We start from the raw sequence: 25,730 nt of genomic DNA on the forward strand, positions 1-25,730 counted from the left end.
AGCTGGTTCCTGTTCAGTCCAAGCAAAAGGTAAAAGAGAGGACTGCAATTCATAAGGCCAGAACTGAAAAACACTGAGAGGCAACCTAGAGGAGGCCATCACTGCCTCTCTGATGGTAACACCATATGAACAACTTCTTACCTGCTGGAAGAGTGGCAAATTATTACAGCCTGAAAACTGTTTTAGCAGTGTCAGAGTTCTGCTGGGTCCCCAAAATTGCCTGAAATTTCTCCCTGGCACCCATTTCCTGTATATAACAATCAGACTTCAGTAATCATGAGTTTTCTATGTGTTTTCTGATGTAAAAGCCTACATAACGTCTTTTGGATTCATCATGCATGGACCAAAGGTATCTTGGGATAAATGACAATCCATCTTCTTTTTTCTTTTCTCCAGGTACTAAACAGTTTGTGGCTTGGGGGTTTTGAGTCCTTAGGGTTTTTTAACAGAAATGCCTTTTTTCCTTTTGACAACTGTCTGAAATATGTTCCTTTAAGAACCTCCTACTTGGTATTTGCAATTGTAAACACAATATGTCAAAGAATGATTTGATTCAGTGGTGAGGCAGCCAGCTATTTGCATGTCATGAGGTCTAAGGGAAACAAACTGACCCTCAGCCTTCCTCCATCCAGCCAAATTCTGATGGGACCCTCAAATAGCTCTGGCAAACTCTTCTGTTTCTTTTGGACTTGACGAACGCTTGTTTCTGTGAAGACGTGTAATTATTTCTTCCTTTATTTTGCTGCACAAGTTACCAAGAGAAGCAGCTTAAAACCCAATGTGAGTATTGAGCCTCTTTTTCATTATTCCTTTGTCTGATAATGCTTAAATGTGATAGTATACGAGGTACCTATTTTAACATTTTAAGCAAGTAAGCAGGAACTTTTTCCTTCACACACAAAACTGCTAATGAAATTAGATGCAGAATTCTACATGTGTTGGGGTTTTTTTAAATTTTGTGTAACAGAACAGATACCACACTTTTTTTGGATGCAGTTGTTTTAATTTTATTACTTGGCTCATTAATTTGTAGGAAGATTGTTTGGGGTTTCCTCTGTAATGAGATGAGGATTAATTTTCTTTACTCCAAAGAATAAGCCAACAAAACACATGTATGCTGTTTCCTGTGGCATTTGAATCACCATTTTTATCTCTTAGAAAGCTGTCATAGCTATTTGCTGTTGTAGGAAAACTTTCTAGATTGTGTCTTTTCCAATAAGGTAAGTCACTTTTTTCTAGCATAACTAATTTTAATGCTTGAAGTGGATTGTTCTTGCCTTTTTTAAGTAAAACCAATTTTCGATCTGGTGTTTATAGCCATATTTCAACTTGTTATAAAGATCAAGTATCTTCTCCAAATTTTCCTTCCGTAAGACACTTGGTTTTATCTTTCAGCTCTCAAATTTTAGGATCACAATTTTGGTTTGGAATTTGAAGGGAAAGAGTAGTATTGAAAAAGTATACCACTGTTTACTGAAATTGTGCTCGAAAAGTGTGTCTGTATTGCAGAGCTCGAAAAGTATGGGTAATGGCCGCAATAGTCCTTTAATTAAAGGCTATGTAATTAATAGTACTGCTACCTGATTTCATAATGGCAGTCTTTTTGATACTGAGGTTGCAATTAAACTTGGAATGTACTTCCCATTTCAATACTAGAAATGTTAACTATATTTCTTTACGTGCCCTTGTTTTCAAAAGATTTGTTTCTATTTCTAGAGCTGGGCACAGAATTTCTCACATTTAGAAGACAAGTTTCAGATCCATTTTTTTTGTTTGCAGTTAACGTTTTTGTCTGTATTTTTCATCTGTCTGTGTGATGCATTGACAATTCTAGAGTATTTTAACAGAACAGGCTGTAAAGGATTTAATATATTAACATTGTAACAGATTGCTGGTTGTCTTCCTATGTCATTTTATTGCAGCGTCAGAAAAGTCACTTTGAATCAAAGTTGTGTAATTAGTAGAAGGTTAAGAAGACATACAAACCTTCTTGTACGATTAGAGCAAAATGAAATCAAAAGCTGCCTGCAAGAGATTCTGATCGGTAGTGACCTATGGTACCTCTGGGTTATTTGCAGGCAGTCATATTTTATGAAGTGTATTTTTGTTTGACTTGGTAGGACATATGTTCTGTGGGCTCTATACCAAGGAACCCAGCTTGCTTCATTTTCTTCCATATCATTTCTAAAAAAAAAAAAACCAAAAAAAAACGGAAAGAAAGAAAAGAAGAAGAAAAAAGTAGTTAGAAACTTTTAGTGTTGCCTAACCACAGACAGACAGAAACAAATGTGAAAATCTAAACAGTGTGCTCCCAAATGTTGAGCCCAAATTCAGAGCATGAGACTCTGACGCTGTTCAAATGAGCAGCACTCGTGTTGACTAAACAAGTTCTAGATGCTGTTCAGGCTTTTAGATCACCTGAGGAATAAAACTGACCTGAGTTTTCCTGCACACTTCCCTGCTATTTAAGGGTGAGTTTTCCTGCACACTTCCCTGCTATTTAAGGGTAAGATGATGTCTTATGTCTAATTCTAGGATGTTCCTAAAATTAATGATTTCCAGTTCAACTGTTGTGTTAAAATCGCTAGATGCCCAGGTTTGGAAGCTGTCATGATAAAATGCTGCTGATGCTCCACTGGGGCTCCTGAAGTGGAATTCTCTTCCAGGAACAGAATGTGCAGATCTATTGAGGAAGGAGGCTGTGAACGCCTTGTTTCATATATTTGTATTTTCCTGTAAAATGTAAGAGGGATGAAATAAGGACGGTTTTGTAGAATTATACAAACATTACTCCAGAATCACTGAACTAGTGTATTAAAAAGAAGTTAATAAAACCCCATGACATAAAATTCTGTAGCAGATATATAGCGAGGGACAAGACTGTTAGAAAGGCTAACTAATCTCCCTTGGTTGCCTTTATAATGATGGCTAAATTAAGTTTCTGCTAGAAATCACCCTGGAGAGGAATATATCTCTCTGCTTTAAGTATAAAAAGTGTCTTGTTCATTATCCCCATTCTTCCCTGATACTGTACAGTATGCATCATCTATACGTATTCTCGTTTGCCTTTCTTAAACTAAGAATTCTCTTTGATTCTACTTCATTCATGCTAGTATGTACTTTTTTCTTAGCCATTGTTGCCTTTGAATTTGATTTATTTTTAGATCCATACACAAGGACTGGTGAATTCTTTCACACCTCAGTGTATTATGGATAATGGATCTGAACAGGCTGCCCTAGTTGATTGTTGGCTTCGTATTTAGAGGCTTTATAACTCAGAAAAATATTAATCTTCCTGTAATATGTCTTTGAGCATAGATAGCAGAACTGATAGAAAATATGACCAAGTGACAGAGTGTGGTGTAGTTATTGATAGAGCACACACACAGGAGACCAGAATTCAGTCCAGTGACCTGTTGTTCTGTGCCTCAGTTGCCCGTCTTAAAACTGGTTTTGTTACACTGGGGAGGAAAAAAAAAAAAAAATCAATTCAAAGCAATATTATCTGAGATTGTCTGGAAACAACTCAAATTCATTGGAAAATCCTTCATAATGAGGAACTCTCAACTCCTGTGGCCCTAGGAGGTTTGTCATCAAACTGGAAAAATTCCACTCAGAACATTTTGCCTAAGAATATCAATCCTAACCTCACCATCATTAAGGACAATTGCAAAGTTCACAACTGGAACATTTTATTGCTTCAGCTAATTTTGGAAGTGTTTTCTACCTCTGGCACTGCAAGTTGACCACCCAGCACCTTCATACAGTGCTTTTTAACTATCCCGGGCCAGTACTGGACACAGCCTCAGAAGCAGACTCATCTAATGGCAAAGGTGTAGTGAATGGCTTCTTCCCACTCCTCTGGGTCTGCTCTCTGACCTTGAGTAAGTCAATTACTTTGCTTTAACAAGTATTAACTTTTTCTGTAGACAAGTATCTCACTACTGTGTTTTAGGATTATTCTATTATTGCTGTTAGAAAAGCATTCTGAAACCTTTGAAAGGAAAGCTGTAAAATACTTCAGAGTATTAGGTTATAAGTCTATTTATTAGAGGCTCAGAACAGTACTAGGCTGTAAATCTATTTATCAGGAGCCCAGTTTTCCTCAAGTGAGCTCTTCAAGTTTCAAATCAGCAACATCATGATTCATTTGTGTATTATAACATGAAAAATTGTGTTGTAATTAGAGTTCTGTTGTGAGTCTGAGATTCTATTTGCATGAAGAAAAAGAAATGGAAAAGATTAGAGGAAAAACTGTTTCATGCTGGTCTTCTGATTGTCGATCTTTGTTTAGTTTGGTGCTTGAAAACTAAAGAGTGTTGAGAAACATTTCAAATTAAAAGCTCAAAACATTCTGGTTTGGTTTGGTTTTGCTGGGTTTTCTTTTTTTTAACACAGTAGCAGAATTCTTAGTTTAATCACTTGCTTAGACTTTTAACTGAAAACATGTACCAAATTTAACATAAATTAGCAAAAAGGACATGAATTGTATTTGTTCCTTAATGGAGTTTCTGCTGTTGCTTGCCACTGTCCTCCTCAGATTGACCTCATCCCCTGTAGCTGGTCAGAGTTATGGCTTCTGAGCATCATCCCTTACTGGAAATGGTCAATTCCATTCTAGGTTTGAAAAGATGGTTGCTACATGCCAAGCTTCACGTTGCCCCTTGCATAGACTTTACCAGTTTCAGTGGACTTACCATTCCATAGTATCCTTAGGTTAAACAGCATGTTCATAAAATGTTCCTAAATGTTAGAAAGGAATTTCTTAATCCCCACCCAATTTCTTCCAGAATTCTAAGACTTTACTGATAGTTTTTATTTGCCTGAGCCAAATGTTGGCTGTCTTGGGTGTTCAAATAAACTTTAGCCTTAATCCTCTTTCAATCAGAAAAGGACAATCCTAGATTGGAACCAGCTTTTATATAGCATTCATTTATATAGCATTCAGTTACTTCAGGGCAGTAACTGAAGGGTCAGTAACCTCTTATCATAATAAAGAAAGACAGAATAACATAGACTACTCCTTGTAGAGTCTAATTTTAAATCACAGCCACTTTAAAGAAGATAGAATATGTTAAAATAGAAGGAAATATGTTTAATGTCTGGCATAGAGACTTTAAGGCTTAAGGGAAATGTAAGGATACCCAGTCACGTTGTTCAGCAGACCTTATCTCCTAAGCAGACAGAACAGGTAACCTAAGAAGCACAAAGATTTCAAGTACATAGCAAAGGTCACTGGTAGGACAGGAAGAGAACCCAGGGCTGAGTCTCTCTAAGGACTGGTTGATGTTGCTGCTCACAGGACGTGAGGGTTGAAGTTGAAAGAGAGTTGATGCCATGATATACTCTATCTATCTTGTTTGACAGGACATTACCTCATCAGCTACTGAAGGCTCAAGAGGTCTTCAATTAACATTTTTTTCTGGTTAATGGTGTAATAAGCAGTCCAGGGCTTGTCAGCAGAACCAAATCATCTCTAGTTTCAGTGAAAAGTTTGATAAGGTGACAGCTAAGACAAAACTGGCTGTTCATTGGGCCTACAAATCTAAATACCTCAGAATAATGACAATTGAAGTAGGGATCTATATACCAATATTCCTTAGAGTAGCCTTTCCTTTCCTACTCTGTAATGCCACCTAGCTCACGACAATCTTTCAACAGGGCTGAGATCAGAAATCTGTAGATTTGGTTCATTTTGATGAGGTGTCATATTTTTCTTACTGCAGCTCATGTGTTTTTTTTCCTCAGAAAACTAGGTCAGGTTGGCACAGTTCTGTTGGGAAAGAAAAAGAAAAGGCTGTGCCACTGCAGCAGGCGCTTTGTTACCACTTGGGGGTTTTATGTTTGCTTTTGGGGGAAGGAGGTCTTTTTTTTTTAAATAGGGTAATGAAAATCCTTTCCAATTTTAGCTCGCTGCTAACGGTGCTGCTGCTGCTGAGCATCTTTTTCTTACTGCTCATTTAATTTTTTTAAAGCAGTTCTAAAGTAGGTCAAAGGCTTTTAAAGAATGCAGCTAAAAAAGTTGTGCTGCATAATCAGTTGTAGGGTTTTTTTAGAGGATTTTAATTCATGTGATGCACCCATTCTCACAAGACACGGTACTCCTCATCCGCCTTCCTGTCCCTGAAACAAAATGTAAGGGCAAAGGAAACCCAGTCTCTGCAGTTGAGGCATCTGCAAAGACAAAAAATTGCCAATTTTTCACTAAGATGTCAAAGATTGCATTTAGCATGAGCGTTGCCTGCTGAAGCTGTTACCTCTTGTTATTGGCAAAGCTGCTTCATTTCACAGTCTGTGATCACGTCACTCCCTGCTGTATCACAGGCATCTTTTCTTACTGCTATTGTTTTCCCCAGGAAAGCTTTCAGTCCCAGAGGCAGGCGTGTGTTGTTTTCAGGTAGAAGTGCTCCTGCCTGGTGCTGTTGGTGCTCTTACTGCATTGGTAAGATGCTGCTGTTTCTTTGGTGGACTTCTGCTCAGCTGTGCAGACACTTTGACTTTAGTGCATTGTATTGAGGGGAATTGGGAGACAAATATTTGATGGGCAGATGCTGTTCAAATGGAGACCACTCAGAAGTGCTGCTCTCATTTGTGTGCTGGGGATGAACTCCGAAGTCTCGGATCAGGACTTCTGCACACGTCTTCATTTGTAACTTTCATTTTCTTTTTATTTAGGCACTTCTGGAAGTATTTTCTATGATTAGCGGATTGTAGTGGTGGGTGGAGGCAGGAAAGATAGCAAAAAACAGGTAGAAACGGTAGTGGGGAAAACTTAGTACTCATTGCCAGTGACCAGGTGCGTCCTCAGTGATCAGTTCTCACCTTGACCAGTTCAGCCCCAAATATTTAATGTTTCTTTTTTACTTTCAGGACATTTAGTATTTGCTGGGTCGTAGGTTGATAGAAGGAAAATACATTTGTATTTCCATGCAAGTACAATATGTTCTTTTCTACATCCCCACCATTTTAACTGAAGAAACTGTAACCCAGTGTAAATGTCCTTTTGCTACCAAACTTCTCATGTCAAAATGAGGTCTTTCCAATTCAGATTCACATCTTTTTTCCTAACACAGTTAGCTATACAATTGCTTCTTTGGCAGAAATTTTTAACTTGATATCAAAAATGAAATTTAAGGTTTTACTAGACGTTTTTCTGTTGAGAATTTAAGATCCATATTTAGACCAGTATTTTCCCATCAAATGTCACCTTTTTTAATGCTACATTTCTAAAACAGACATGATCCATTAAATATTTTTTATTTATTAATATTTTCTATTAAAATAGATTAAAATTTTAAAAATAAAAATGTGAGAGAATTTTGATCAAGCTTAGCACAAAACTCGTTTTTCCCCCAGAAATACCCTGATGCAATAACTTTTAATTTATATTAGTTTTGGAAGCTTATAAACGCTCCAGTTTCAGAGCATGACTTTAATCCTCTAAAAGGGATTAGGAAACTTTCCTTGTGAGAAGTTTTTTGCCTAACCATCTTTTGTAGGTTTCTTGTATCTTCCTTAGGAAGGTTTTGCCTGCTGAACTGACAAAAAAAGAAAAAGATATGTACAGTTATAGCTTTTTCCCTTTGCACAGTCTTTAAGTCATTGTGAAATAAGTTTTAGATCTGCTTTCCTTGCTGAGTCCTGGTAAAGAGTATATTTAGTGTAGATGTCAGTGCCCCTGACTCTGCTTTATTCCTCATTGTTCTGTACAGGACAGTGGACACATTTCTTTCTGAACCAAGTCATCAAAATAGCAAGATTAATGAAGGCATCCAGATCTTTACATCTCTTCTGTAGTCTCATCTGTAAGAATTAACATGACATTAATTTTAAAATGATCAGTGAGGAGAAGGAGTTTTGACTTGCATGAGCCTGCAGTGCCAAAAATAACAAGATCTTACTGTGGTGGACCAGATAGCGCAGCCAGGCCCTTCCAAAATCAAAAAGGGCCCAGCTTTTGGGCAGTACTCATAACTAAGTGTCAGACTGGTTGACTAAGGAGACACTGATCATGTTTCACACTCAGTGACAATACAGGAAATAATGTGTCTCCATTTCACACATGGCTGGGACTTGAGAATGTTGGAAACGATTTCTCCCTGTGGAAATGGTGAGTATACTGAAACAGTTTTCTTCTTTGACAGAAATCATCTAGAATCATTGGTTTCCTTTGCTCTTTCCTCTATAACCAAATTCATGCAAATCCACTGAATGTATTTCGTTTGAGAAAGATTTAGAGACAATGTTTACTAGATCTGAAATATCAGGAAACATTGAAATCAATTGTAATGAAGAAGGTAATTGCTTATATACTTTTTTAAATCCAACTTTTTATTATCTTTGAAAATATCTTTCAAAATGTGTGCTCCAAGGACATAGGCAGCAAAGCTCTAAAGCATGCATTCAGCATGTATTCAGGTCCTTCACTGCAAGATAGGCTGAGAGAGCTGGGGTTGTTCAGCATGGAGAAGACAAGGCTCTGGGGAGACCTTTCTGTGGCCTTTTAGTACTTAAAGGGGGCTCATGAGAGACTGGAATGGACTTTTTATTAACAGCTGTACCAATAGGATAAGAAGTAACAGTTTTAAACTAAAAGAGGGTAGATTCAGACTAGATCTTTATTATGAGGATGGTGAAACACTGGCAAAGGCTGCTCAGAGAGGTGGGAGATGCCCCATCTCTGGAAGCGTTCGAGGCCAGTTTGAATAGGGCTCTGAGCAACCTGGTCCAGTTGAAGATGTCCCTGCTCATTGCAGGGGGGTTGGAACCAGATGACCTTTAAAGGTCCCTTCCATCCTAAATTATTCCATGACTCTATGAGGTAAAGCAAATACCCATCTTGACATAAGGCAAAGGGGCTAGGCTATTCCAACCTACTCTGTAGCTAGTAAAGAGTTTGAGGGGTATAGGCTAATCAAGCTTTTTCCTGCACAATCATTTCTGTATGTCTGCATCATTTCAAACACTCAGTTGAGGTACTCTTTCTCTGCTTTCTCTGCTCTACTGTGTTCTACCTCGAAGTTTAGGTAAGTAGTAAATTATGCTGTACTGGACTAAAGGAAGAATTTAGATGACTACGCCAATATTTGAGTTTGCATGGTGTAGACAAAGCAGACAGCAATACCAATTAAGGACAAAATGACAGAATTGCTGAGATGATTGATCCCCTAGTCAAGCCAGAGCTCTTATCTTTTTCATTTGTGTTCATGGCGTGTGTGAACACAGCACAACGCAGTACAGTGCGGTTACCAGATCAACCTCTAAATGAGCTGCTTTGATTAGATGGCCCACAAAACCCATGTCACTTGTGGACCTCAAAGAGGTATAGTCAGATTGTTACAGCATCATCCTGGTTGGCATCTATCCTGGCTGCTTAGAGCAGAACTTCATCAGTGAGAGCTCTGCATTCACTCAGATGTTTCCAGGACCTGACTTTGTATTCCTGTGCTGTGCCAGAGATGAAACAGCTCGTCTGAAGATAGCACCTGTGTCTCTGCTTTCCTGTAGGTATTTGTTTTGACTTGATCTGTAACAGATGCCCCTGGTTCCTTTTGCTTCTCTGACCATTTTTAGAAGAGTAAAAGTTCTAGTATCCTTAAACACTCAAGTATAACTTAGAGGTATCACTGAGAAACTTGCAGTTACTCTAAGAGACAGAAAACACAAAGCAAGGAGATTGACAGCATTCTGAAATACATCATGAATTTAACATGTGGGTTGTTTTGGATTTGGGTTTGGTTTTGGGGTTTGGGGGTGGGGGTTTTGAGGATTCTAGATTTTTATTAGCTCTAGTCACAATAAAATAATGTATTTCTGGTGGGTAGCAGGCACCCAGAGAAATCAAGAAACTGTGATTTCTGAAATGAGGATTTCTTTGCAGAACACTTAGAAACTTTAACTTACAGAATTATGATACTGTTAGAAACTTTTCCTTACAATGGTGTTGTCAGCTTTATGATGCAGTTGTAACCTTAAGTCACCGGTGTATTCTGCAAATATGATGAATTCCTCAGCAGCAACCACAAAAAAAAAAAAAAAGGGGGGGGGGGGAATTAAGGCAGCAAATTCCTTCAAGTAAGCAAAAACATGCTCCAAGACAGGAAAAATATGCACATACTTGAAAATAAACAAATGGGACAGCCTGCGACAGCTTGCAGGGGTATCCCTCTCATCAATTAGTTTTACTTATCCTTCAGTGTTATTGCAATGATATATTTTGCCATCATTTTTTTTCTTTATGCTTCTCTAATAGAGAGCCTTATTCCAATCATTGTATGCTTTTAAAGATAGAGATGATGTAGTTCAATGGCAGGCTTATTTAGATAGGGGAATAGTCCATTAGAATTGCCATAAGGCAAAAGATACAGTATTTCTGTGTGTGTGTAAACAAGCATTATTTTCCTAGTCTTTTTCTACTTGTATAACATAGGGAGACTAAAATACAGTTATAGAAATATTAAGATAAATTATTAAGAGATATATTAACATTGTGGCTGTGCTTTTTAGCTCCAGTGAGTAAACAAACGCTCTTTTCCTGATGGTTCCACATTTATCACGTTTCACAACTTCACAACCATTTTCTTATGGCTTTCTTCACCGGAAGCCTTCTTGTGCTCTGCATTTTATAGGAAAAAAAAACATTTGACTCTACAGAAAGTCACTCTCCTAATTTGCTGTAGCTAAATGCTATCTTAATCTGCTGGAACAGCAGGCAGACTAGCCAGCTCTGTTGTTTTATTTTCATCTGCTTTATAATTCCTACCATGAGACTGTCATATTCTCAGATCTGACCCCAGGGACTCCAATTGCAATATCCTCACATCCTCAGCAATATCTCTCTGTGGCCCCTTGGAATATTCTAACACTACAAATGATATCGCATATCCATGCCTACTAAATGCATTAAAATCAACAGTATTTAGCTTTGCTCCAGTTTTAATAGCAAAATCCTCTTTTCCCAAAGAATGAAGACATCACAGCCTTTCCTTATGCCTAGGACACAAATTAGCAGCTGGAATGCTGGAGTCAGTGTTTCATTCCATGAGAATGAATAGCATCAGACCTCCAGAGATTTCTTTACTGACCTTCAAAACACGAAGTCTAACTTCCAGCAAACTTAACCTAAACATATTTCTCTTGAGATTAGGATCAAAGCACCACCAAAACATTCTACTTAACTATGTGGTGCTTGAATCATTACGTGTTTATTGGAGCAAGGGTAAGTGGTACCAGGGGAGATGAGATACACTTTTCTTGTTGAGTTGTGTAATGCTTAAAGTAGTTCACAAAGGTTACCAAGACCCTTGCCGAGAGATTTGCAAAAACTATCATTCTTTTTCATACCATTGCTGCTTCATTCCCAGATATGGTCTTATATCATCATGGTCAAACCCTGAAGACTTTCTCTGAAGCAAAGTTTTGGCCAACTTGAGCATTTTAATAGAGGACACCCCCAGGCTTTGACTCTGGTCTTGGGGGTGCTCTTTTAATGTTCTCAAGCAACCACTGTCATCTGTAAAACAGGAGTAACAGCACTTTGCTCCCATACCCACATAGGTTTTTAGGAGGATAGTTACATTGCAATTTCTGAAGTTCCGAGGTATTGCAGTAACAGGTCTTGTTAGAGTATCATAGAATATCATAGAATGGTTTGGGTTGGAAGGGACCTTATATATGATCTGCTTCCAGCCCCCCTGCTATGGGCAGGGACACCTCTCATAGAATCATAGAATAGTTAGGGTTGGAAAGGACCTTAAGATCATCTAGTTCCAACCCCCCTGCCATGGGCAGAGAGAACTCACGCTAAACCATATAACCCAAGGCCTCGTCCAACCTGGTCTTGAACACTGCCAGGGGTGGAGCATTCACAACCTCCCTGGGCAACCCATTCCAGTGCCTCACCACCCTAACAGGAAAGAATTTCCTCCTTATATCCAGTCTAAACTGCCCCTGTTTAAGTTTTTAACCCGTTACCCCTTGTCCTTTCACTACAGTCTCTAATGAAGAGTCCCTCCCCAGCATCCCTATAGCCCCCCCCTCTCACTAGACCTTCCTTGAATGGATTGGCTTCCTGGGGAAAAATTTAAATAATGATAAAGAGACCCACCTTTTAAATAAAATTATTGGGCATGCACAGTTTTTGCTAACTTAAACACCTATTGTCATTCATTAGAATGAAAAAGCAGAGATGTATCTCCAGATATCTGAAGCTATTTGTTGGTGAGTATTGTGCAACAAAAAACACTATAAGTGACACAAGTTCTTCATGAGTGTCCTGTTAGGATTTTGCTGTTGCCACTTTTAGGCTGAGATGAAACTATGTTAGGAAGCTGGGGTACTGATTCAGCAGGGAGGAGATCAGAAAGGTGGTTCACTCAGAGTTATCCTTACAGGCAGTGCATAACTCTAATTCCCACAAAGGAGGAATGAACATTCCTCTGAAAAACAGCTTCAAGTCCTATGACCTTGAATATGGAGCCCAGTTAACCACAAACATTCCTTGATTGTCTCCCTAGTCACGAGCTTGTACTGATTCCCTAATACAGACAAAAATGAGCGAAACTGAACCTTTATTTTGGTGACGACTATGTAGTGATTGTGCTCTAAGTGCGCTGCTCTCTGTCTGGTTTCTATGTCATGTTGTGTAATGATTAAGGTGATGGATGTCATTTTCTCATATACATTGATTCATTCATTTCACATTCAAATCTCTGATCTTAAGGAAATGGAAGCATGGATTCAAGCCCTGTTATACTGTTATTCCAAGAATATCACATAAAATACATCTGTAATATTTTAAAGCAAGTGTGTTCCCCACTGATCTGAATTACAGATTATTTGATTTCCTTACTAACCCCTGTCTTGCCTAGCAAAAGGATTTAGGGCAGAAATTCAGTAAATCAACTCAGAAGGTTTTCAATTTACATGAACAAGTTTTCCATAGTTTGTGAGAAATGATCAAGTCATTACTTCGGAAATAAGCATTATAGCTTCTCTCCCTGCCCCTTTTCCACTGTCTTACTACTGTGCCTTCAGAAATAGATTAATAAATACCTGACCTTATGCATTGGTGCCACCAGAGACCTGCAGTAATTGTTCTTTCTCACAGTTCAAACTATCATTTTGGATTACACCTCACAAAGCAGAAACCCACAAAAAGAGAAAGTGCCTTTTTGAAACTGAACCATGGGTATAAGACAGACAGTGAGTGTATAAAAATAAGTACGAGGGAGTAACCCTCAATGGACTAGATGTAAGCTCTGTGTTGGTTAAACACTCTCTCGAATCTTATTCTTCCTCCTCTTCCTTTCTCTCAGGCTTTGCATCTATTTAGGGTAAAATAATTTGCACTGTTATTCAAAGTGCAAAGACTTCAGCTGCCCAGAGTCACTGATACATAAATATTTGAGGAGATCTTCCCTGGCTGCTCTCAAGTCCTTACTCCAAGTAAAATTTATGGTTGCTGGCACCGTCTGCAACTACACTCAACGAGTTTAATTAAGAGTGCAAACCAATGAGTCCAGCAGATGTTTCTGGGTTTCCTTCACTGGGAACTTTCTGGATTCTTCTTCCTTCATTCCCAGGAATCAAGACCCAATTTTAGCAAAGTGCTGATGATCCAATCAGCAACAAGAAAACTGAAATAAGTCTTTATGTCTACAATCCTTAAAACATTCAGCATTACAGATCTATATGTAGCTGAGGTTTGAATGCTTATACAAGCCTCTTTAGCCTGGAAAACTGAATATGGGAAACTTGTACAATTGCCTCTCAATAGATTTGTGGTATTTCCTGCACTTGTCTGCTACAGAAATATAATCTATCTATCTCACAGTATTTTGGTACTGCCAACATGGAACCTAATAATAAAGAAATATATAAGAAAAGGCAATCTTTTCCAATAACAACAAGGGAATCTTTCTTTGAGTTATGATTTGGTTTATTTCTTTTTGTATTTTGCTCTTTTGCTATCCAGGGGTATTTGTGTCACCTTATAATGCCACGAAATGTTAGCAGCACAGCTGGGATTATGCAAAAAGTATCCATATAGCTTGGAGTGTCTTGACTTCCTTCTGCTCAGTCAGGTAGAAGTGGGGGTACTTTGAAAAGGAAGGAATGAGCAGAAAGACAGGAATGGCAAGAGAAAGCCATTCCTGTGCTTGCCATTTCTCTTTGGCCTTTTAACTCTGCAGCTGGTTTAATTTTTGAACTATTGTTTCAATATCCATTCCCTTATTTCTGGATAAACCATGCCTCACAATCCAGTACATAATGTTCATAATGCCAATAGCTGTATGTAGAGAATGTGAAGATCTATCAATCAGTTATCTGACCTGTCAGTGTGAATAAACTGAAGGATTAAGCTGAAGCAACTTTCATGCTCCCCATTATGTAGATAACACATGGTACATGCTGTTGAAAACTACCATTTTATTATGGAACAGCCCAGCACTAGAAACCCACAGCATTGCAAATGACCAAGAAAGGTCTGTCCTAATTTTCACAGGTAAAACAGCATTACATTTCATTTGAGCAAGCAAACAGTCATCCACTGAATTACATGATTTTTCCACCTTTGCAGATCCCGTGGAGAACCCTGCCAGAATGACCAGCAGTCACACAGACTGTCATTACTGCCTGCAGTCTCTTCGTGGAAGGAAGTATGCATTAAGAGAAGAAAACGCTTATTGTGTTTCATGTTATGACAGCCTGTTTGCCAGCCCCTGTGAAGAGTGCAAGCAGCCTATTGAGTGTGATTCCAAGGTAAAGATTCAGCTTTCACTTCTTGTTCTTTACTAAATTATACACAAATTGCTAAATTATACACAAATTGTTTAATGGCACGTTCCATACCCAACCCTCTGTGCAGCCCTCTACTGGTGAAGAGACCTAAGCATAACAGTTGAACATCCATGCACGGCAGGGAGACACAGTGCTATTTTGCCAGAATATGAAAGCTCTGGCACCAAAGATTAGGAAATCTGCACATACATATACCTCAAACACACGGCAAGGCTGTGGTGTATGTATGGACCACAACTACACTCCATACTTTACCTCCAGCAACTCATTGCCTGCAGAGACTGCATGGTACTTGAGGGATGGTAGGGTGCTGGTGTAATTCAGGTTGAACGAAACTTTGGAATTTCTGAGAGAAAATCCATTGACAAAAAGAGTTTTGATTATTGGATAAATTACTTTCATCCTAGTTGTTGAAATGAAGAATGCCAAGCTGAAGAGAAACCATGTTTATAATTTGTATATTATTCCCCTGTCTTTTGGACACTAAGTGTATTTTTATTTTAACTTAATTCCATGCTTACCTTGCTCATCTCACTGCTTAGTGGCAGTGTTTCTGAGCTTGTCTTTCTTTTCACCTCTCCCTTTTTTTAGAATACTAATTCATAATGTGGGCTCCTCTAGGGTCTTTGACAGGGTTTCCAGTAGCCCATACTTCAATTTAAAGCCTGTACACTCGACTTGGAATTTTAAGTCCAGACGAAACCTATCAAAATGCCTTTGTTTTGCCAAATTCAGTGTGTAGTGTTCACCTTCTCCCCTTTCTTCTTTTGAAATAAAAGGTCAGAAAGTTATTAAAATAAGCCTCTCAGGAGGCCTCCACAGCCAGAATACTTTATGGGTTTCAAAGCGTTTGGAGTACAGCTCAGCACTGTAAAAGAATCATCCAGGGAAAATTCTGATTTGGATGAAGACACTTCTCAAACTCTCATGCGCATTTTTCAAAAGCAAACTTGTACACATAACACCAGTCAGTGTCACCTGGAGAACACATGCTCTGGGTTCACTAATTTTGATTAATTAAGTGGCAGATGTCAAAGACTGTTAACAAAAAGTCACATCTTCGGACTGAATGGAAGGAAAAAATGGGAGGAAAAAAAAAAAGCAGGAGTAACAAGAAGGGAGTACAACAGGCCAGAGCCAGATAGAAAAGTGACCCACAGAGATCTACAGCTGGTTGTCCCAACTCTGCCAAGGTGCTAAAGCTTGGCTCTTTTCCTTTACTTCTTACCCAGTCTTTGTCTCGGGCTGCTCTGGGCTGATACCGTACTTTCCACAAGGTTCAAAGTACTAACAAAAACAAATGAACGTGATAAGTACTCAGCACCTTCTGAAATGGAGTATGGTATTTATTTCATTTATTAGCACATTAAAGGGTGGGATCTGACAAAACAGAAAAGTGAGATTGGATTTGTGCCCTTTTGTGCTTGTTATAAAGGATACCTGGAAGGGTCTAATTTATTTTTTAAGGGGTTTGTTTTGTTTTTTTTTACAGGTACACTTTTCCCTCATTTTTTAACCTTGGAAAACTAAAATCTGCTGTTTGCTCTTCTTTTGAATTCTTAGCAGAGGTCTCATACATAACACTGCCAGTTTTTTCATCCCCTAAGCCTGATGAGTCCTAAATAAACATTTCCCCTCCCCCCCACCCCCCCCACCCCCCACCCCACCCCCACCCCCCCCCCCCCCCCCCCCCCCCCGCCAAGTTTTTAGGAGGAGTTACATTAGGTGTAAACAACAGCAATTATTTTTTAATAATCTTCCTAAGAATCATTATGTTCTCAATGGGATTTTAATTGCTTGTTTTCTGCAATAATATGATCTTTCTGCAATGATACCCACCATCAGCTGGAAGAAAAAGTAGTAATGATAAAAAATACATGAGGTTTATTTCAAAGTCTATAGAGAATGCACTCCTTGTCAGGTGCCCTGCGCACATTAAAAGCGTTCATCACTTTCTTTCTCTTAAGGCCCACTGTAAAATACAAAGCTATTCTTCCAATAAAAACGTACTCTCATGTTACATGAGGAAGGACAATTGCCTGTGCCAAAGAAGCTCCTAATGGCCTCTGCAAGAGATCTACAAAATATACAGACACGGTGATGCTAAGGGCTTACATCACTTCTGAGCACACCTCCCGCCCGTTTCTCGTGTCATCTCTTCAAGTCATCATTGCAATGCTCCCCCTTTTCACTTTATTTCTGGGAGGAGTTAAGGGATAAAAACACTGTAAAGAAAAGTCTTTATTAACATGGGCTTATTTTCTCAAAGGATCTGGCCTACAAAGGCCGCCACTGGCATGAGGGGTGCTTCAAGTGTGCCAAATGCAGTCGTTCACTGGTGGAGAAACCATTTGCTGCCAAAGACGAGGTCTTGCTGTGTACTGAATGCTATTCTGATGAGTATTCATCTAAGTGTTTCCACTGCCAGAAGACCATTATGCCTGGTAAGACAACAGGGACCCTTCAGTGAGAAATGGAACTGCGTTTTTAATTATAACCACAGCTTTGAGAATAGCCAAGCTAGAAGGCCCTTGACTTTCAGAACAGCTTTCATGTGATTGCTTCTTTGTGTAGTATCCTCCTGGCAGTGAAGTGAAAGCAGGCAGATACCTCTGGTTTAGTGCTGACAGCATTTATGTATCTTTATAAAGAATATTCAAGATAGACTAAAATGTGTTCATGTTGAGTCCTTGATTCTGTTGCAGATCTTAGGAAGCATATGCTGCTGTTAGCAGAAGTGCCAGATTAGACAAAACGTCTGCGTTACTGTCTGTCACATTGACCAAACCTTGAGCTCACGCTCTTTATATAGTTTCTTTCATTCAGAAATATTTTTTGTTTAAATTGTCAAAACATGACATTCTGTGTTCAAATCACTATTAACATTTTTACTAAAAAGAATACATTTGCATTTACAATCGGTTTACTTCCTTGAAAATTCTCCACTTTCCGCTAAACTGCTTCTTAGCTTTTGACTGTGTCTGTTCAGGATATCCTCTAGGTCTTTCATTGCTACCACAACATTAAAGCTCATATAGCAGAGACACTGCCTGAAAGTGTCCTCTTCAGAGGCATAGAAGAAAAGCCATAGCACTGTATGTGGCAAAATGAAAACAGCTGCTTAGGAAAGTGGGTCCTTAACTTTTGAAAGAGTGAACTACCCTGGTTGCTTGAACCTTTTTGCAGATTATAACTCCAAATACCAGCTGACTACTAGTTTGGGAAAGGCCAAGGACATTAGCAAATTTGGCAGTGACATAGGAACTTTAGTTTTCAGTAGATCTTAATGCAAACAGTACTGTCTGGGCTGTGCAGAATTATTGTCTCAGTATAAATACTAGGTGTCTGATGTTATGGTTCAAACTGTAACATTGATTTGTATTTTTATAGTTTATTTCCTTTCCATTACAGGTAAAAGCTGTACTAGTGGAAATAAATGTTGTAGCAATATAGTTGTATTTAATTTAATAAGCAAATACAGCTTAAATTTGAGATAGTCTAAAAAAAATGTTGCCTAATATGCACACCCCACTAGATGTGATGAAAATAGTACCAGAATATGCTCAGGTTTGCATTTTTACCCTCTGGTGTATATTCATCTTGCAGATTTTGCTCCAGAGTTTAGGAGACTAAATCCTTGCAGCAAGTGCTGATGGCGGGAGTAACAGTGCAAAGAGAGAACTGAAGTGGCATTGGAATGCCAACCAGTTTCTAAATCATTACATTCTTTGCCATCAGCTTGCTAGCTCTGTATTGAAAAGACCCAGTAGGCAAAGACAATGAGGTCAGCCTTCTGATCATTGGGAGGAAGCTGCAAACCTTTCATGTTTAAATGCAACCAGTAGTTTCTCTCTCTGCTAGCCCCACAGTAGAGGAAACAGGTATTAAGGGATAAATGGGTTATATCAGCAATACTTTTCTTCATGTGAAAAGGATGGTAAAGCCCCTGGCACCTCTCTTTACAGTCTGACGCAGCCAGAAGGGGAGGAAGATATGGTGGAGAGTCACTGGAAAAATCTTTCTGAGGTGTATGTGTATATCTTAGATTTACACACCTACATTAAGGTGTACAGAGCACCTGTACACAGAGCTAAGAGCTCTGTCTCTGTCAAACATTTAACTGAGAAGCTTTCTGTCCTTGTACTGTATCAAAAGCATCTAGTTAAACATGATAAACTGTTGATCTGGGGCAAAAATGATGAGATCTAAGTGTACTGAACTCTGTCACAGAAAGCATATTTACTTTTAAAAATTTACAATCTTAAACTGAATGAGATAAATAATGCATTTATAAGTGAAGGAGCCTTAGTTTAAAGAAGACAGAAGGCTTTAAACATCATTAAGAGATGTACTGAACATCCAACAAATTAATCTTTATGAGAGTGCTGTGTACCTGAACATTATTTCTGAGTTGGCTGTCCTAAAAGAAACTCTGAGCAACTGAAGCATGCCACAGAGAAGTAGCCTTAAAAGATTCATATAAGGACAGACTCTAGAAATCACAGTTTAGGCAATTTAGCGCATCTTTTGCCAGGTGATCATACAGCATTGGAAGTGTTCTTGGAATTTCAAGTACATATTCAGAAATGCTATTATGTTGAGGATAAGTGCTCTCTCTGGTAATCCAGTACTGAGATAGAAGATTAAAACCAAGAGTATTCTATCATTTAAAACTTATGTTACAAGGCTATATCTGGGGAGATTGTTCACTTTGGGTATTTACAGGTTCCCGTAAAATGGAATTTAAGGGAAGTTCCTGGCATGAATCCTGTTTTGTTTGCCAGTATTGCCGGCAACCATTGGGAATCAAACCATTCATCACCAAAGACAATGAGAACTACTGTGTGCCCTGTTTTGAGAAGCAATTTGCTCACCATTGCTACTCTTGCAAAAAGGTAATTAAACACATAATAGAAAAATTGTCCTAATGAGGCAGTATTGCTCATGGGGGAAGGGGCTGGATCACGTAAAGTGCCTGGTGTACTAAGAGTAAGAGCAGAGTCTTCCTTTTGACATTGAAAACAAACTGTATCAGCTCCTGCTGCTAATAGTAACTTATTAAGTTAATAGAAACTTAAGCTTCATTATATTTGAAATGAACTTTTTGACCAGAACAAATATTTGGGGGTTATTTTGTTATTGAATATGATTTTTAAGAAAGGTTGACAATGTCACTGAAAGTGATGTAAAAACCTTCTTTCCTGCTATCCTCTGATTTTGCCTCCTTTTCCAGTATTTTTCAGACATATTCATATGCCTAATAAGCCATCTAAACTGAGTAAAACACTTACAGACTTGCCCACTTTTAGATTGAAATCTATCATGCAACAATCAGATAAAATTTCAGTTGTGAAAATACTGGCCAAGAGTCCCACTGCTAAATATACATAATGCTTTCTATTTCTAATATTTCTAATCGAGCTAAATCTAGCTCGATTTCTAATGAGGATTTCTTTTGTTTTCCCAAATGCAAATAAATCAATTAATTCTTCTCTAAATTTCTAATGTTTTAAAATTGCCTCTGGTTGGTGAAAACACTCAAAATATCACGCTATTTTAGTGTGATACTGTTCTCTGGGGACAGAGCTTAAGCCACTTTACATGGCAGAATTTAACTTGTTCTTATTACCTGTATCACTCAGGAAGCAAAAGATTTTTCTTTTTCATGTCATCAAATAACTTAAAATTTCTGTAGTTATTTAACATCTATCTGTAAACCTCTACCTCTAACAAAAGCTTTTAAGAAAATTTTGCAGCCTGTTCATTTCTTCAGTAGTTAAATTTTAGAAAGTACTTTTATATATTCTGTTATCTCTACATCAAGCCTTCTATTTGCACTAAACGATCACATGCAAAATACAGTATTTCTGCTCTATGTTTGTTAGGGGCATTGAGGTTAGCAGCACTTACGCGAAATAATTAGGAACTGCTTCTTAATATTTCTAGCAATTCAGAGTCCCTCTAAACATATTTTACTACGTAAACTTGCATCAATTCTGATAAATAAGAACTGAGCCTGAAGAGATTAAATTGTCAAACTGGAATCTTGAGATTTTGAGATTTTAGTGGAAAAGCAAATAACAGTTAGAAGTAGCCCAATACTGGAATGCTAAGGGAATTGGGAACTATTTGATTTTTCTTTTTTTATTGTCCAACATCACCCAGTATTATCCTTTATTTCCCTGAAATTGTATTCTCCAGGGAAATTTGATTGTGCCACTATTTTTACTTAAGTTTCTCCAACTTTTCTCTTCTTGTTCCAACTGTATTCATTCATTTTCATTTTTTTATTCATTCATTTTCATTCATTCATTCATCCATTCATTCATTGTTAAGCATGTTACTTGACAGTAGAAACACCCTTACAGCTCATCTTTATCTCTACATAAATTTCTCTACACAGTCTCCACAGTCTCCCACAGCTTATGTCAAAGTAGCATTTTATCACACATATGGAAGCCATAGAGCAGTGGAAATTTCCATCTTCAGAAATAACCAGTGGAGAGCTGTGAGTGAGTTGCAGGGAATGAGACGTTTGATGACACTGATAAACACCTTTTTTTTTTCCCTTCTGACAGTGTAGATCTCCTTTATGTCTCACTTCTGCTTCTTTCCTTTTTTAATTCCTACTTAAAATACTCTATCTTGTGAGACAGCAAATGCCAGTTCCAGTTAGAGATCAGCCATAATCTCATCACTGGTTCACTCATCCACTGTCCATCACCACGAACTGCTCTTCTGAGAGCATTCCTGATGTTATGCCTTTATCCACATGCATAACAGAAAATTTCCATGAGAAGATAGCCTGTTTATTACAAACCATGAGGTTATCCTGTGATAGAAATAGAGAATATCAAACCAGTGGCATGTTCATATCAACTGCAGTTAGTCAAATTGATGTTCCAAATGAAAGGCAGTTGATGTGCATTTCCCTCCTCTCTTGTATATGAGAAGAGGGAAAATAGTGGAAGGATTTATGAAAGACTGGAAAATCCTTCACAATTAACACCTTTGTTTCATTGTTTTGTCCTTATTTGTCAATACATTAGGTAATAACTTCTGGGGGAGTGACTTACCATGACCAGCCTTGGCATAAAGAATGCTTTGTATGCGCTGGGTGTAAAACACAGCTGTCTGGACAAAGGTTTATTTCCAAAGATGAGTATCCATACTGTGTAGACTGTTTCAGCAAACTGTATGCTAAGAAGTGTGCTGCTTGCAAGAAACCTATTACAGGTGAGTCTCATTTTTTAGAGGGAACTAGACACTGACAAATCATTAGTCTCCTCTCAAAGCAGACTTTTGCTTTAGAAAACAGCATTAAAAATAGTTCCATCGTAAGGGAAGACTGAAGAAGTTAACTACTAGAGAAACTCACTCTCCATCACATATACTGCATTTTGCTGGGACATGTGGATCATACATGTTCCCTAAATGCTCAGCAGCTCTTTTATGTGGCAAAAGAAGTTCCTCCATTGTTGGATTTAGTCCTTTTGCACTAAAATTCATCCTTAAGAATATAAGAAATGGCATTTTTTTGCCTCTTCCCAGGGCAGTACACAAAAGTCCCTCATGTCTGTAATTTCTTCAGCTTTGTTTTTAAATGCAAATGTGATGAAACTGGACAGAAATTAACTGCCTGCTGGCAAGACTCACCTGTCAAATTAGAAAGCTAGCCAAAGGCAACAAAGCTCTATTGCATGCCTGCTTGTGTACTTAGATGATTTATAATTAGACATATATGTCATTAGTCTGTGACAGCAGTTTTCTGAGAGCATTTGCTGGTGTTCTGCACTGTAATTCTATTATGTGTGGCCTCAAGTGTTGAAGAGTACTGCCCGATTGTTACAGGCGCATGCTGCCTATGTAAGTGGGCAAAGAAAATGATGAATACCCAATCAAATGGACATGATTCTACAAACACACCCAAACCAAACCAAATCAAAACAAACAATAGAACAAAAAAAACTCCAGCCCCCCACATTCTTATATTTCAGATACACATGCTTGGAACTCTGTGATCTGTAATTTCTGAAAGACTCCATCTTGAAGAAATTTAGGTAGAAACAATTAAATTTCACTCAGTGTTGTATAGAAACTACATATATAACACATTGCAGATAATTTTAATGAGAATTTGTTGGGAAGATCAGCAAACCTGGATGGACATTCTGATAAACCTATTCTGTTCAGAGTTCATAATGGGATATGAAAACAAACAAATAACTTGTGGCTTTGCTTAAAATATTCTCACTATTTTATTTTAGATTTTTCTTTTTTAAATTCAGCCAACAAAGGATACTTCAGACTATTGATTTTTGTTCACTTTTCTGCTTGCTATGTGAACGACAACCTGATCACACAACAGAAATCACTGCTGCGTTTCTGAACCATGCACAGAAGATTCACATCTTCTCTCATGATCTCTTTCAGCTCCTGGAAGTGCCAAATTTATCTCCTTTGAAGAGCGCCAGTGGCATGGGGAATGCTTTAACTGTGCGAAATGCTCTGTTTCACTGGTGGGCCAGGGATTCCTCACTCAGCAGGATGATGTCCTTTGCCATGAATGTGGCTCTGCTTCATAGTTCTGTGGAGAGCTGTACAGCTGCATTATTCTTACTTAGTAACAATGTACTTCGTTACTCTGCATTAAGAAAACCATGTAAGAGGTATAACAGTTATTTAGTCATAGAATCATAGAATAGTTAGGGTTGGAAAGGACCTTAAGATCATCTAGTTCCAACCCCCCTGCCATGGGCAGGGACACCTCACACTAAACCATATTACCCAAGGCTCTGTCCAACCTGGCCTTGAACACTGCCAGGGATGGAGCATTCACAGTCTCCCTGGGCAGCCCATTCCAGTGCCTCACCACCTTCACAGTAAAGAATTTCCTCCTTATATCCAATCTAAACTTCCCCTGTTTAAGTTTTAACCCATAACCCTTTGTCCTGTCACTACAGTCCCTAATGAAGAGTCCCTCTCCAGCATCCCTATAGGCCCCCTTCAGATATTGGAAGGCTGCTATGAGGTCTCCATGCAGCCTTCTCTTCTCCAGGCTGAACAGCCCCAACTTTCTCAGCCTGTTTTCACACGGGAGGTGCTCCAGTCCCCTGATCATCCTTGTGGCCCTCCTCTGGACTTGTTCCAACAGTTCCATGTCCTTTTTATGTTGAGGACACCAGAACTGCACACAATACTCCAGGTGAGGTCTCACAAGAGCAAAGGGGCAGGATTGCCTCCTTTGACCTGCTGGTCATGCTGTTTTTGATGCAGCCCAGGATACGGTTGGCTCTCTGGGCTGTGAAAGTAATCATTCAAGTATCTTTCCAATAGCAGTTTAATTCTATCACAGCTCTCAACTGCTTATAAAAAAAAATTAAACAGCCCCAATACTGGTTAAAAAAAAATAACACAGAAAAGATTCGTGCACATTTAAAATCTAACTGCAGTGTGTTTTGCAGTATGTTTTACAGTATGTTTCTCCTTGTAACACACTGCACTCTGCTGTTAGAAGCTCAAAAATTTACATTTCAAGTCCCTTAAACCAAAGAGCATTCTGAAAAGTTTATATGGTATATAACTAAGAATGAGGCATTAGCACTGCTTCACAGGTGCAGACCTTGGTGTAGAAAGCTGGGCATGTGCATTTTTCTTTGGATCGTCACACTGATGAGAAAACCTTGTAAATATCAACTTCCTGCATACTTTAGGAAAAAAAAGCTGCCAACAAAGCAGGCAGAAACTGGGAGGAAAGGGTACTTTTACAAAGAGGGCTTCCAAGAGCCAGGGCCAGATAAAGACAAAAAAGGCTATTTTCCTGTGCTTACTGAGATTGCTCCTCAGAAACACTGTCTTTAGTCATCCAAAGAACTTGACAGACAGGTCTTCTCCCAAAACTGGGTGACTGTACTTAATTTTTCAGGCATAACTGCTTTATAACCTAAAGAAACACATATTTTGAGCTACTGCAAGAGATTAAGGTTGTCTGAGATTGGCTAGTGCTGATGTACACTTTCCCACAGTTAATATGCCTTAAGACTCTGCCTCCATTGTCTTCACTCGACCTTCAAATAATACACACACACAAAATACATATTTTTATTAGTAGACACAAGAGACAATCCATAGTTATCCCTTCAACCATGTACTTCTCCACTCAAAATCCATTTGACAGCAATCAAATTATAGTAAATGGCCTTACCATTTCCACACTGTGAGGTCTTTGAAGCAGAGCGTACCCCTTTTCTTTTAAATATGTGCTTGTCTATAGCAGACTATAATCTCTTCAAAATGGATACTGACTCATTTTGCCATGTGCCACATCCATTTGCCAATATTATGTCACGAGCTGGTAATGTTGTCATTGAAAGCTAGACACTCCTTGCTTGTAGTACAAGGTATTAGTTTCTAGGTAGCTGGCTTTGAGAAGGTTATACCTGTTTGATGAGCTTCAGCACTCAATTGTCTATTATTAAAGGTCATGTAGAGCTGAGTTACAAGCATTTCTCTTCTTCCTTCATCAATGCTGTGTATTGCAGTGGCTTGATTCATGTTACAGTGTCTGTACCAGGCTGATGTGAACTGTGCAGTGATATTAAGAATGGCAGATTTTGCACCGCGCAGCACTTGTTTAGTCCTCATCTCACACATCTCTAAGGCATACATTCTCCTTTAGACTCTGACCTTAAGTACCTAGAGTTATTTGGCTGACTTGAGTGGGCTTTATTCATACTGAATGACAGCCATTGCTTTAGGTAGAAATGTAAAAAAATAAAAAAGTAAAATAATGGCGTGTGTGCATAGCTAAGCCCCAGCTGAACGGCAGTGGCATAAAATCAATGTGGGTAATGACTGACCAACAAGTACATAGCAGTCTGGTTTCCAGTCAATAAAATATTGATCTTTTGTTCTATGTGGTGTTCATT

At 38.5% G+C, this 25,730-nt stretch overlaps 1 protein-coding gene across 5 annotated transcripts; it reads left to right on the plus strand.

Annotated features, from left to right (window-relative positions):
- FHL5 (four and a half LIM domains 5) lies at window positions 1-25,717 on the plus strand. Of its 5 annotated transcripts, none has more exons than XM_062608428.1 (6): window positions 1-349; window positions 14,582-14,763; window positions 17,072-17,246; window positions 19,528-19,697; window positions 21,852-22,038; window positions 23,236-25,717. In XM_062608428.1, the coding sequence occupies exons 2-6, from the start codon at window positions 14,605-14,607 to the stop codon at window positions 23,385-23,387; spliced, it is 843 nt and encodes a 280-aa protein (XP_062464412.1). In that variant the 5' UTR covers window positions 1-349; window positions 14,582-14,604; the 3' UTR covers window positions 23,388-25,717. The 5 variants fall into 5 exon arrangements, with proteins under 5 accessions (XP_062464412.1, XP_062464410.1, XP_062464411.1 ...); XM_062608426.1 differs by lacking the exon at window positions 1-349 and adding an exon at window positions 444-780; XM_062608427.1 differs by lacking the exon at window positions 1-349 and adding an exon at window positions 1,034-1,220.
- The last annotated feature ends 13 nt before the right edge of the window (window positions 25,718-25,730 follow it).

Source organism: Pezoporus occidentalis, unplaced genomic scaffold, assembly GCF_034315485.1.
Source record: "Pezoporus occidentalis ecotype Australia unplaced genomic scaffold, CSIRO_AGI_Poc_V1 ctg13, whole genome shotgun sequence".
Lineage (NCBI taxonomy): Eukaryota > Metazoa > Chordata > Aves > Psittaciformes > Psittacidae > Pezoporus > Pezoporus occidentalis.

Coding starts and splice junctions, on each gene's coding strand:
- FHL5 (XM_062608424.1), top strand. CDS start 9,416: ATGTTTCCAGGACCTGACTTTGTATTCCTGTGCTGTGCCAGAGATGAA. Junction 19,698..21,851: donor ATTGCTACTCTTGCAAAAAG/GTAATTAAACAC, acceptor TCAATACATTAG/GTAATAACTTCTGGGGGAGT. Junction 22,039..23,235: donor TTGCAAGAAACCTATTACAG/GTGAGTCTCATT, acceptor GATCTCTTTCAG/CTCCTGGAAGTGCCAAATTT.